Below are 14,282 nucleotides of genomic sequence, written 5' to 3' on the forward strand. Positions count from 1 at the left end.
GACGAAAGTATGCTTTTCAAGATGACCTTACACACACAAAATAACGATCAGCTGTTGATTTCTATTCTTATAAGCTCATGATGCGCGAAACGCATTAGAATTGTTCTGCTTCTGTGTGTATGCAGTTTTAGACTCTATTTTATTTAGAAGGAAGTTGTGCTGGACTTTCAGAAATTCTTAAATAGGGTTTTCCCTATATAAATAGCAGCATTATTTTTTTTTTAAAAAGTGTTTCCTCATCTTAGACACATTTATTGTAATTTAAAACAGGAAATTATAGCTGCAATCTATGCCACCCCATAGTTGGCATAAATTTCTGTTTTGGTCCATGAGTAGCCTAAGATGTATCAAATTTAATAAGAGATGTGCGCCTCTTAAAAAATGTGGCATATCTTGCGCCATTAGTCTTTTGACTAAGGGTACTTTCACACTAGCATTTTTCTTTTCCGATATGGACTTCCTTCACAGGCGCTCAATACCGGAAAAAACTGATCAGTTTTATCCTAATGCATTCTGAATGGAGAGCAATCCGTTCAGGATGCCTCAGTTTAGTCCTTCTTACTTTTTTTGGTTAGAGAAAATACCGCAGCATGCTGCACTTTTCTCTCCGGCCAAATATCCTGAACGCGTGCCGGATCTGCCATTAAAATTGCTGCATCAACGGATCCGTTCTTCCAGTCCGCGCATGCGCACACCTTTAAATCTGTAAAAATAAATACATACCAGATCCGTTTTTCCGGTTGACACCTGAGAGACGGATCCAGTATTTCAATGCATTTGTCAGACCGATCCTCATCCAGATCCGTCTGACAAATGCCATCAGTTTGCGTCCGGATTGCCGGATCCGGCAGGCAGTTCAGTCTGCCTGCCGGAATCCTCTGACACAAATATGAAAGTACCCTAAGACTGGCATTTCATGCATCTCTCCCATTGTGATTTTGCTGCATAGTTAATGGTTTTAGACACCTTGTGACATGAAAAAAAAAATATATATTCTTGTTAAAGGGGTTCTCCCATGACTAATGTAAGTAATGAAAATCACATAGGACATGACAACCTCTTTCTAACAAAGCTAGAACCAGCCCTGTACCTCACATGGATCCTGATATCTCCACATTCATTGCTCTGCTGGATTTATATTGAGCTAAAAGCTCAAGGGGGAGTGTCTTTTCTGCTGCAGCTCAGGGGGCGTGTCCATGTTCTCCCGATCACAGCTCAGTAGGCAGTTGAAGGACAAAATTGAGCATGTGCGGCCTTCTCAGTGAGCAGGACAGAGAAATAAGAAAAAGCAGGTGGCGCTATACAGATGCATTTTATTGAATAACTCGGTGGCTATACAAAAGTTTTTATTACATGCAATTATAAAAGTATGCAGATACAGGTGCTGTTTTGAAAATGTATTTTTCATGGGACAACCCCTTTAAGTGGTCACCTTAAGTAAAAATTTTGTTTCAGTCTGCTCTCTTTATTCATCCATTTTTAGACCCCCTGATATACTGTTTGAAATCTACTCCTAGTTTCAGGCTTTTCGGAAGTTAGGTCTGTGCGTTCCAGGATTCTGCTTGTTTACACTAAACTTTCATTCCTGGCTTGTTTTCTCCTTCCACTCAGGAGATGTGATCTTCTTCTTTTTTTTTTTTTTTTTTTTTAAATCAAGTTATTTTTATTAAAACATTTTTTCCCATTCGTATAGATAAGCTGTGATCTTTTATCACTTGTCCTGATAGTCGCTGATGCTGAGCATTGTAGGTTCCCCATTTCTATAGGGTTTGCCATGGGTGCTCTGCTTTCTCACTTCCCTTTTAAACAGCTTTTATGATTCTCCTTCTGCAAAGTGCATTGTGGGTTCTTTGCTCCCTATCTACAGCCTTTGCGAAATCCCCCTCCTCCCCCCCCCCTCCACTGTATGATCTGCAGTGTACAACTTCACCCCCCTCCTTGCAGTTATGTGTAACACTAAGAGAAGGAAGGGTGATGGCAGTCAGAAACAGGAGCAGAGTTCTGAAGGATTCTGCTGCAGCAGCTAAGTGAAGGAATTGCACACATTCTACAGAAATTTTAATGAAGTTTATTTAGAAAGTTGCTAAGGGTACTTTCACACTTGCGTTTTTCTTTTCCGGCATAGAGTTCCGTCACAGGTGCTCTATACCGGAAAATAACTGATCAGGTATGTCCCCATGCATTCTGAATGGAGAGTAATCCGTTCAGTTTGCATCAGGATGTCTTCAGTTCAGTCGTTTTGACTGATCAGGCAAAAGAGAAAACCGCAGCATGCTACGGTTTTATCTCCGGCGAAAAAAACGGAAGACTTGCCTGAATTCCCATAGGAATGTATTAGTGCCGGATTCGGCATTCAGAATGCCGGATCCGTCCTTCCGGTCTGCGCATGCGCAGACTGAAAAAAGGTGAAAAAAATAAATGCCGGATCCGTTTTTGCCGGATGACATTTTTTCGACTGATCAGGCATTTTTAAGACTAATCAGGATCCTGATCAGTCTTACTATTGCCATCAGTTGGCATACGTTTTGCCTGATCCGGCAGGCAGTTCCGGCGACGGAACTGCTTGCCGGATCTCTCTGCCGCAAGTGTGAAAGTACCCTAAATTTTGCATTTGGGAAGCAAATGAAAAAAATAAAAATAGGTGCCAAGGGGTCTATAGTCTTTAAAGTCTTTATAGTCTTTCATTAAATTAATGAAACTAGAAGTAAATACAGCATGCAGATTTTGAAATTGGGCATTTGTGGATTCCTAATGCAAAACATGTCTTCTATATACAGTGTATAGTACTAATTCAAAAATGTATGTTTGTTACAGTTGATTACTGCCAAGTTAACACAGATAAGTTCAAATATGCCTTCAAGTCCTGATAGTTCTTCAGACTCCTCAACTGGATCTCCTGGCAATCATGGAAACCACTTCAGTGATGGCCCCAACCCAGAAGTTGAAGGCTGCCTGCCTGGAGTGGTCTGTATAATTACTGAATACTCTAAAAATCTAAAAATCCTAGAGCTCTGTTCACACTACTGCTATTGCTTTCATTCTGGTGAAACTCGAAAAATTAGAATATGGTGCAAAAGTCGATTTATTTCAGTAACTCAAAATGAAAAGAAATTGCATTAATGCAGCTTAAAATTAGAATTTTGTGAAAAGGTTCAATATTCTAGGCTCAAAGTGTCGCACTCTAGTCAGCTAATTAGTCCATACCCCCTGAGCAAAGGGTACCTCAAAATTGACTTTGGGGTTTCATAAGCTCTAAGCCATAATCATCCAAATTATAACAAATAAAGGCTTGAAATATCTCGCTTTGCATGTAATGAGTCTATCTCATATGTTATTTTCACCTTTTTAAGTTGCATTACTGACATAAATGAATTTGGCACGATATTCTAATTTTTCGAGTTTCACCTGTACATCCTGATGGATCCAAGTGACTTGAAATTGGGCTTATTAGATTTCTGGTCTTTTTGACGGCAAGAATATCTTTGTTGGTTACGCTGTTCTTGTAGGTTTAAACACTTACCTAGACAAAATAGTAAAAAAATAAATTAAAAAAAAAGGCTGATGTGAACAGAGCCTAAAATATATGCCTTTTTAGCCACTGCTTTTATTCCAGTGGCAATATACAATTCACTATTATGCATCAAGGCACTAAAGTCTGTCGTGCAGGTGTACTTTGTCTGATTTTAGGCTTTGGGAGAAATTAACTTTGCAGAGCAGTTTGTCTGCCGTCTCTGCTTTGTGTCATTTAAAGATCAGATCAACCACCTCAATTAATCACTGCCTCTCTGTAATTTTAGTTTTTATTGTTTCCCTTTCTGGCTCTAGATAATGTCATTACACCATCGATATATCTCTTTTCTTTGGCAAGTTGCAGATTTAGGCAGCAGCCTAAATATGCCACCTCTACGTGATGGTGCACGTGTACTGATGAAACTCATGCCACCAGGTAAATACACTATGATATGGGTCACTTGCATGTGTTTCAGCCTCAGATTCATGTGCATAGTGGTTCTGGATGATGTAAGTGTATTCAGAATTATATATTGTCTTAAAAAACATGTTATGAATGTCAGACAGATTTTCATACTTTGAAGATTCAAATTGGGCCTCATGCACAAGACCGTTGTTTTGGCGGCTTGGATGCGGACCCATTCACTTCAATGGGGCCGCAAAAGATGCGGACAGCACTCTGTGTGCTGTCCGCATCCGTTGCTCCGTTCCGTGGCCCTGCAAAAAAAATAAAAAATTCCTGTTTTTGTCCGCGCTTGGCGGACAAGAATGGGTAGTTATATTAAAGGCTGTCCATGCCGTTCTGCAAATTCGGAACGCACACTGACGCCATCCGTGTTTTGCGAATCCACGATTTGTGGACCGCAAAATGCACAACGGTCGTGTGTATGTAGCCTTATAGTGATTGATGCAGATTTCTTGCACACTGGAATGCAGGCAGAATCCAGTATAGTAGAATTTCTTTTTGCACAACTGTAGAAGCTAAATAGGGCTTGCTACTATTCTGTATACTGCCCTGGCTCCTTATCTAGCTATAACCAATGTAAAGTACTGTAGTACTTAAAGGGTTTGGTCCATGACAACAAGTTATCCCCTATCCACATGGATGTATGTTTTTGATGGCCACTAGGGCCCACACTGATCACTAAAATGGGGGCCCGTGTTTGAATAGAGCTGCAGATACACATGCTTACCTGCAGCTCCATGTAAATCTATAGGTCTGCCAGAGATAGCAGAGCACAGTTTCCATTTCGTAATACTGTTAGCGTTTCCAGGTCTATACTTTTCTCTTTAATATGTGTTTATATAACAGTTTTGACTTGCAAGATTTTTTATTTTCTATTTCCTATCACTTTTTCCTTTGTTTGATTATTTTAGACAATACAATAGTGGAAAAGCTGCGATCAATTTGTTTAGACCATGCTAAACTTGGAGAAAGCAGCCTAAGTTCATCTTTGGATTCACTCTTCTTTGGACAGTCAGCTTCACAAGTTCTGTATCTGACAGAGGTAAGTGTTTGTAATTTTTGTATATTGGAAAACGATGAGTATGTGTATAGTGCTTAAAGGGTTTGGCTACTTTGAGGACTCGTTGCTAATGTTTGTCGGACAGAAAAATATAACACGTGCCAACACGTCTTTATCATTAGTCTGCGTTTGTTTTTTTCCCCCTTGGCAAACCAGGTCAACTGGTGAAGGAAAATATTCCTTCGGCCTTTACACCATTTTCATCCAGTATAGCTCGTGACCTGGAGGAGCATGTAACCAAGATTTCTCGCTCATATTCCTTGGGGGACACAGGAAACCATGGGTATAGCTCTGCTCCCTAGGAGGCGTGACACTAAGTGAAAGCTGTAAGCCCCTCCTCCATCAGCTATACCCTTCAGCCTGGAGAAGAGACTGCCAGTTTTTTGCTTAGTGTCCAAGGAGGCAAGACACCCCCTGCTTATGCAGGGTTGTTTTCCTATGATTTTTATTTTTGAGTTATTTGTTGTTTTTAATTTGATTTTTTTTCTACCTACAGGGACAACAGAGGAGCATTAGACCCCTCTGTTTCTCCCGGGGTTGAGTTGCGCCAGTGCCGGTAATTCCGCACTGCCGCCTCCCCCACAGAAGACAAGGTGGACCAGGGCAGCCTCGCTCCCCTGCGTCCCGCCAGCTCAGGGTCGCCCGCACGCCAAGTCCCTCCCCCGGCTTCCTGCCACTGCGGTGCCAGGAGCTGAAGGGGCGACCCCCGCTGGATGGACTGAGGGCGAAGACAGCGTATGGTGAGAGTGGCTGCTCCAGCCTCCCCTTCCTCCCTCCCATGGCCGCTGCTACATCCCCCATGGCCACTGCTACATGGCCACTGCTACATCGCCCCCCCCCCCGGGCATATCGGGACCGTTACCGGGCAGGGGAGTTTATCTGGGCAAGTCCTTGGCAGGGACGCTGCCTTCAGGGGACGGCTGCAGGCAAGCAAGCAGTCTGCCACATCCAGGCGCGGCGGGGGCCGCTTACTTGGCGTGAACGGCGCCATTTCATCTTGGCCGGCACTTCATCACCTTGGGGGTTAAAATCATTTTGCCGCGCGCGCGCGGCTCTGCTTCTTCTTTAGCGCGGCAGAGGGGGGGCGGAGCTTCCTACATGCGCTCCGCTACTTCCGGTTTCATCGGGCTCCACTTCTCAGTGCTGCGTGGAATCCTCTCTGCCGTGCGATCCTGAAGCCATTCATCTCCGTGCTGCTGCCTCTCCTCCACAGCCTCCTCAGTCTGTTCCCCTTACCGCTTGCATCATCCGGGTCTGGTAGGACTGTTAACCCCCTCCGTGCCACCACTTTTCTTTGGGGTCTCCCACTTTAAGTGCAACATCTTTTTTCCACCATGTCAGACCCTTCTGCAGCCGCCAAGTCTTGGTACCATGCCTGTACTGCTTGTAGGGAACCCTTTCCCCGGGGGCAGTCTGATCCGCACTGTACTGCATGCCGAGCTCCACCGCAGCCTCAGTCGCCCGCTGTGTCGCTCCCTGCTTCCTCTGACCCGCCTGACTGGGCTAGATCCCTGTCCCAGGCCGTGGAAAGCCTCACTCATGTCGTGGGCCGCCTAATAGACAGGCCACCTACCCCGCAGGACGCCTCTCTGACTGTCGCGCCCTCCGGGTCCACTGCTTCTGCCGCTGCAGCGGGTTCACTCTCTCTTAGTGACCCCTCCCGAGCTAGGCACTCTCAGAAGCGTATTAGAGTAGAGCGAGCCTCCTCCTCTGAGGCCTCACTCTCCCCGCCACGCGTGCGCACCCAGACGGGCCTCTCCTCTCCAAAGGATTCGCTCTCTGAAGGTGAATTGGCGGTTTCAGATTTGGAAATGGACTCGGCCCTGCCGTCCAAGCTAGCCTCAGCGATCGGTCAACTCATCTCTGATATTCGTGACACCTTTAAGGTGCAGGATGACCCCCCTAGCTCTGACGCAGCTAGCGTCTCCTTTATCAGACCCAGGCAGGCCTCAAAAGTCTTTCCAATCCACTCTGATTTCTCCTCTGTGGTGTCTAAGGCTTGGGCTCGCCCGGACGCCCGTTTTGTCAACCCCAAGAAGCTGGACATTTGCTATCCTTTTCCAGCTGATGTTGTGGCCACATGGTCTTCCCCACCCAAGATGGACCCCCCTGTGGCCCGGCTGTCAAAGAACACGGCCATCCCTATTCCCGACGGGTCCTCTCTTCAGTCAGCGGAGGACCGTCGCATGGAGACCCTTTCCAAGGGCATTTTTGCTGCCTCCGGTTCTGCTCTCAGACCGGTTTTTGCCTCTGCTTGGGCAGGGAAAGCAATCTCTGCTTGGGGTGCGCAGCTGGAACAGGAGTTGGACTCGGACGTCCCCATCCAGGACCTACGTTCCTTGGCCCAGCTTATTATTCGGGCCGGGAATTTTGTTTGTGAGGCCTCCCTTGATGCGGGAGCCCTTATTGCACGCTCCTCCGCCCTGGCAGTTTCCGTCAGGAGGGAGCTCTGGCTGAAGGTTTGGAAAGCGGACGCGGCCTCCAAACGTTCCTTGGCGGGGCTACCGTTTGCGGGTTCCCGCCTTTTCGGGGTCCGCCTAGACGAACTTATTTCGGAGGCCACGGGTGGTAAAAGCACCCATCTTCCTCAACCCCAAGCCAGGGGCGCCCCCCGCGGACGCCCTGGTGCGTCTCGTTTTCGGTCCTCCCGCAGGGCCTCTGGGGCTCCCACCACAGCTGCCGCTTCGGCTCCTCCCCAGGATAAGCGTAGGAAGCCGTTTTTTCGGGCGCAGCCCTCCTGGCGCAAGCCGCAGGCTGCCCGCACACCCGCAGCAAAGCAGTCCTCTGCCTGAAGGCGCGCCCCCACCCACCCGGGTGGGGGGCCGGCTCCTCCTTTTCAGGGACGTCTGGATGGCTCACGTCTCCGACGCCTGGGCCCTCGAAATTGTGTCCTCCGGATACAAAATCGAATTTGCATCCTTCCCTCCAGATCCGTTCTTTCGCTCCCGCCCGCCGCGGGACCCGAAAAGCGCGGCTGCGTTCTCCGCGGCCGTTCAAGCCTTACTGGACAGGGGGGTGATTACCCCCGTTCCTCTAGAGGAAAGGTTCCAAGGGTTCTACTCGAACCTCTTTGTAGTTCCCAAGAAGGGAGGTTCGGTGCGGCCCATTCTGGACCTCAAAAAGCTCAACCGTTTTCTCCTCCTTCGACGGTTTCGGATGGAGTCCCTCCGTTCCGCGGTGGCTTCCCTGGAGCAGGGAGATTTCATGTCTTCCATCGATATACAGGATGCCTACCTCCATGTTCCGGTAGCCCGGTGTCACCATCGCTTCCTCCGATTCGCCGTGGGGGACCTCCACTTCCAATTTGTCGCCCTTCCCTTTGGGCTGGCAACAGCCCCCCGGGTGTTCACCAAGGTCCTGGCCCCGGTTTTGGCCTTGATCCGTTCCAGGGGTGTTTTTCTGCTACCGTATCCTCATCAAGGCTCCGTCCTTTTCTCAAGCGGTTGCCAGCGTGGATCTCACTCTAGAGACTCTGGCGAGGTTCGGTTGGGTCATCAACTTCCCCAAGTCCTCCCTTCCCCCCTCCAGACAACTAGTCTTCCTGGGAATGCTTTTAGACACAGGAGCGGCGGAGGTACGTCTTCCCTCGGAAAAACGTCTGATCCTCCGTGGGGCGGTTCGGGGTCTCCTTCTCCACCGTCGACCGTCCTTCCGCTTCTGCATGCGGGTCTTGGGGCAGATGGTTGCCTGCCTGCTTCGAGGCGATCCCATTTGCGCAGTTTCACTCCCGCCCTCTCCAACGGGCGATCCTCTCCTCCTGGGACAAATCGCCGGAGTCTCTGGATCATCCCTTCCATCTATCGCCTCCGGTGCGGTCATCTCTCCGCTGGTGGTTACAGTCCCCTCTTCTGGGCAGGTCCTTTCTGCCACTCAACTGGTTGGTGGTTACAACCGATGCCAGTCTCTTGGGCTGGGGAGGCGTGTTTCCTCCCCGATCCGTCCAGGGCATTTGGTCTCCATCGGAGTCCCAACTCTCGATCAATGTCCTGGAGCTGAGAGCGGCCCTTCTGTCTCTACGACACTGGACTCATCTGCTGAAGGGTCATCCAGTTCGTGTACAGTCGGACAACGCCACGGCTGTGGCGTACATAAACCACCAGGGGGGCACTCGCAGCGCTGCAGCAATGCGGGAGGTCACCAGCATTCTCCGTTGGGCGGAAGCCCACGTCCCGGCCCTATCTGCAATTTTTATTCCAGGGGTGGACAATTGGGCGGCGGACTTCCTCAGTCGCACCACCGTCGACCCCGGCGAGTGGTCTCTTCACCCGGAGGTATTCGAGGCCATTTGCCTTCGTTGGGGCATACCGGACGTGGACCTCATGGCCTCAAAATTCAATCACAAGGTCCCCGCCTATCTGTCAAGGGCCAGGGATCCGGGAGCTTGCGGAGCCGACGCCCTCGTTCTTCCTTGGCGAGGCTTCGCGCGCCCATACATATTCCCTCCCATCCCTCTCCTGCCCAAGGTCCTTCGGAAGATCGCGGCGGAAGGCGTCTCGGTGATTCTGGCCCCGCCGGTCTTGGTATGCCGACCTCATGCTGCTCCTGGCAGACGCGCCCTGGCCGCTGCCCGCCAGGGAAGATCTTCTCTCTCAGGGACCGATCTTCCACCCGCGTTTAGGGTCCCTACGTTTGACGGCGTGGTTGTTGAGACCACCGTCCTGACACGTAGGGGTTTTTCTGCGGACGTCGTCCGCACCATGATCCGCGCCCGTAAGCCGTCCTCTTCTAGGATCTATTATAGGACCTGGAGGACTTTTTTGGGGTTCTGTGCCGATCTGGGGATTCCTCCGCTCCGCTTTTCTCTCCCCACCGTTTTGTCCTTCCTGCAGAGCGGACTGGCCCAAGGTCTGGGCCTTAGTTCTTTGAAGGGTCAGGTGTCTGCGCTGTCCATTTTGTTTCAGCGCCCACTGGCCCCCCTTGGTCCTGTCAAGACCTTCCTTCAGGGCGTGGCTCACGCGGTTCCCCCGTACCGCCCTCCGGTACCGCCCTGGGACCTGAATCTGGTTCTCTCAGCGCTCCAGGCTTCCCCTTTCAAGCCTCTGCGGACGGTTTCCTTGCGACTTCTTTCCTGCAAGGTTATTTTCCTTGTAGCCGTCACCTCTCTTCGGAGGGTGTCCGAATTGGCTGCACTCTCCTGTCTGGAACCTTTCTTAGTGTTCCACCAGGACAAGGTGGTTCTTCGTCCGGTCCCTTCCTTCCTTCCTAAGGTGGTCTCCGCCTTTCATCTGAACGAGGACATCGTTCTCCCCTCTTTGTGTCCTTCCCCTTCCCACCCGCGGGAGAGGAAGCTTCATCGCCTGGACGTTGTCAGGGCGCTCAAGATTTACCTGGAAGTAACCAGCTCTTTCAGGCATACTGACTCGCTCTTTGTGGTCCCGGAGGGGTCGCGCAGAGGGATGGCGGCATCCAAAGTTGCTATCGCCCGTTTTGTCAAGATGGCTGTTACTGAGGCTTATCTCGCCAAGGGCAAGGTTCCGCCCCTTGGTGTTACCGCTCACTCCATTAGAGCGGTCGGGGCTTCCTGGGCTCAGAGGAATCGGGCTTCTACGGAGCAGATTTGCAAGGCGGCCACTTGGTCCTCCTTGCACACCTTCACCAAGTTCTACAGGGTGCATACTCATGCGTCGGCTGACGCTGCTTTAGGCCGTCTGGTGTTGCAGGCGGCAGTTGATTGATGCCTCTGGTGTTGGTTGAGTTTGTTCTGGTCCCTCCCTTCTGGGACTGCTCTGGAACGTCCCATGGTTTCCTGTGTCCCCCAAGGAATATGGGCGAGAAAAGGAGACTTTTGTATTACTTACCAGTAAAGTCTCTTTCTCGCTCTTCCTTGGGGGACACAGCACCCGCCCTTCATTTGGGTTACAGTTGTGGTTCCGGCTTGGTTGCCCCCGTTGGGGCTCGACAGTTCTTTTTCCGGTTGGTGGTTATCTTTCACTACTTGGACACGCAACTGGCAGTCTCTTCTCCAGGCTGAAGGGTATAGCTGATGGAGGAGGGGCTTACAGCTTTCACTTAGTGTCACGCCTCCTAGGGAGCAGAGCTATACCCATGGTTTCCTGTGTCCCCCAAGGAAGAGCGAGAAAGAGACTTTACTGGTAAGTAATACAAAAGTCTCCTTTTTTCATGCCTGAAGGAGTATGAAGTTTTAGCTGTGAATCTGCGCATGTGCTGGTTTCCCAATTTTTTCGGAAATGGTGCAGATGCAGTGGGTAATCAGTGGCTTATCCCTTCTGTGATATGCTTCTGTGCGGTCTTTCTGGAGATCCAGGATGAGCACAGGTGCCTTTTCTGTTAAGCCTCATTCACACATCAGTGTTTGGTCAGTGATTTCCATCAGTGATTGTGAGCCAAAACCAGGATTGGTGCCTCCACAGACATAAGGTATAAGGGAATGATCTGTCCCTGTTCTGTGTTTAGAGTTGCACCTGGTTTTGGCTCAAGATCACTGATTGAAATCACTGACCAAAATACTGACGTGTGAATGAGGCTTTGGGCTGAATTCACACTTCCGTGAAACATGGTCCGTGTTTTACCGGATTGGCATCCTTCTTAGTGCAGGAGCGCACGGCTTTGTGCTGCCGCCACAGTAATACACTCGTGATCTATACGAGTGTATTGCTGTACAGAGCAGCGGCACGGCGTCATGGCAACCAATGATGCTGTGCGCTCCTGCACTAAGCAGGATGCCAGTCCGGGTTTCTCATGGACCATGTTCCACGGACATGTGAATTCAGCCTTAGAAATACAAAATCTAGCTCTTATACAGGTGCGGAGTCTTGTGCAGACGCAGGACTGAGACGCTTGTGACAAATACATGCAACATGCCTCTAAAGCCTCATTCACACGTCAGTGTTTCACGGATGTCTGCTGTACGTGTTCTCCACGGACAGCACACGTCCCCATTCATTTTAATGTGTGTATTCACACATCCGTGTTTTAGCAGGGTTCGTGTATTCGTGTTTTTAGCACGGATGCCTGCTCTATTTTGTCCATGTTCACAGATCCATCACCCCCATCAAGTGTATGGGTCCGTGAAAACCACGGATGCCATCTGTGTTGCATCAGTGTTTCACGGATCATTAAGAAGAGATGCTTTTAAAATTATTTTTCAGCTGTTCAGTGTCGGTGAACCACAGATGCAACACGGACAGCAAAAAACTGACACATAGATCCAAAACGCATCCTTCACGGACAGCTTCATGAATGCATCACTGACCACCTGCTCACAGATTTGAGCACGGACGTGTGAATCGGGCTTAAAGGGGTTTTCTCATCTCAGACGATGGGGGCATATCGCTAGGATATGCCCCCATTGTCTTATAGGTGCGGGTCCCACTGCTGGGACCCGCACCTATATCGAGAACGGTGCCCCGAAAGTAAAGGAGAGCATGCGCATCCACCCTCCATTAATTTCTATGTGGCCCGCCGAAAATAGCTGAGCGCTGGCTGGGCTATTGCCGTCTGCCCCATAGAAATGAATGGGAGCATGGGCCGTGCATGCGCGTCACACTCCCATTCACTTCTATGGGAGAGGCGGGTATTAGCGCTTGGTGGTGGGTGGACCCGGGGAAATCCAGGGTCCTCCAGCCACAGTGCTCCCCGCTCCGTTCTCGATATCGGTGCGGGTCCCAGCGGTTTGACCCGCACCAATCAGACAATGGGGGCATATACTAGAGATATGCCCCCATTGTCTAAGATGGGAATACCCCTTTAACACTGTGGGGGCGAGGCATGCCCAAACTTCACTCCCTGATTTATTGCAGTCCAGCACACACGTGGCCACCAGAGAGAAGATTACAATGACAGTGTGGCCAAGTGGTATACTATTAAAAATTATATGATTTTTATTTTCACTCATTCAGTTTTTTTGAAGTGTTCTTTAATATGAGACTTAATAAATATTGTCATTGGTGGCCAACCCCTTTAACTGACTAATTTATTTTTTTAAAACTAGGACAGTCTTTATTATGACCGTACAAACTGAGGGGACATTGTATTAGGTTGCGGTCTGCAAAACGCTAATCCACAAGATACGTACCTATCAACTTCAGTAGGTCTGTGAATAGGATGTGTTGCATCTTCTGCTGAAAAGACACATGGATTCGGAAAGCACACTGTGTCCATTCTGCAAAAGATACATGTCCTATTGGCCGCAAATGCAGACCAAGGACCCGTTGAAGTCAGTGGGTCCACAAAAAAACGTGCAAGTCACATGGACAGCACCCGTATATTGTGGACCACTAAGTACATTCGGTTGTGTGAATGCCTCCTTTTGATGTGGTTGTATGTTTCTGATTTCTAGGTTGTTTATGCCTTGTTAATGCCTGCCAATGCACCCTTGGGAGAAGATGCTAGTGACTTTCAATATAATTTCCTTAAAAGTGGTGGTTTGCCTCTTGTGTTGAGCATGCTTACACGGAATAACTTTCTGCCAAATGCTGACATGGAAACGCGGAGGAGTGCTTATCACAATTCACTGAAAGTCGCCAAATTGTTGCTTACTGCGATTGGCTATGGACATGTGCGAGCTGTTGCTGAAGCGTGCCAGCCTGTTGAAGGATCCAATCCTGTGTCACCGGTAGGTTGATAATATTTTTGATTTTCAGTTTGAATTATTAAATGAAAATCTACTTCCGCCCACTTTCACATGGTCTGTATTTGGTCAGTATTTTTCATCAGCATTTGAAAACCAAAACCAGTAGTTGGTCCAAAACTGCTCAAAAAAATAAAGGGAACACTTAAACAACACAATGTAACTCCAAGTGAATCACACTTCTGTGAAATCAAACTGTCCACTTAGGAAGCAACACTGAGTGACAATCAATTTCACATGCTGTTGTGCAAATGGGATAGACAACAGGTGGAAATTATAGGCAATTAGCAAGACACCCCCAATAAAGGAGTGGTTCTGCAGGTGGTGACCACAGAGCACTTCTTAGTTCCTATGCTTCCTGGCTGATGTTTTGGTCACTTTTGAATGCTGGCGGTGCTTTCACTCTAGTGGTAGCATGAGACAGAGTCTACAACCCACACAAGTGGCTCAGATAGTGCAGCTTATCCAGGATGGCACATCAATGCGAGCTGTGGCAAGAAGGTTTGCTGTGTCTGTCAGCGTAGTGTCCAGAGCATGGAGGCGCTACCAGGAGACAGGCCAGTACATCAGGAGACGTGGAGGAGGCCGTAGGAGGGCAACAACCCAGCAGCAGGACCGCTACCTCCGCCTTTGTGCAAGGAGGAACAGGAGGAGCA

General features: G+C 49.2%; 1 protein-coding gene across 3 annotated transcripts in view; it reads left to right on the forward strand.

Annotated features, from left to right (window-relative positions):
- USP9X (ubiquitin specific peptidase 9 X-linked) overlaps window positions 1-14,282 on the forward strand; it is a 155,091-nt gene that overhangs the window by 87,426 nt on the left and 53,383 nt on the right. For all 3 annotated transcript variants that reach the window (XM_040423797.1, XM_040423799.1, XM_040423798.1), the window contains exons 20-23: window positions 2,815-2,964; window positions 3,826-3,946; window positions 4,888-5,018; window positions 13,336-13,611. In XM_040423797.1, the coding sequence (XP_040279731.1) occupies window positions 2,815-2,964; window positions 3,826-3,946; window positions 4,888-5,018; window positions 13,336-13,611 (678 nt within the window). The remainder of the gene's footprint in view (window positions 1-2,814; window positions 2,965-3,825; window positions 3,947-4,887; window positions 5,019-13,335; window positions 13,612-14,282) is intronic.

Source organism: Bufo bufo, chromosome 3 (assembly GCF_905171765.1).
Source record: "Bufo bufo chromosome 3, aBufBuf1.1, whole genome shotgun sequence".
Lineage (NCBI taxonomy): Eukaryota > Metazoa > Chordata > Amphibia > Anura > Bufonidae > Bufo > Bufo bufo.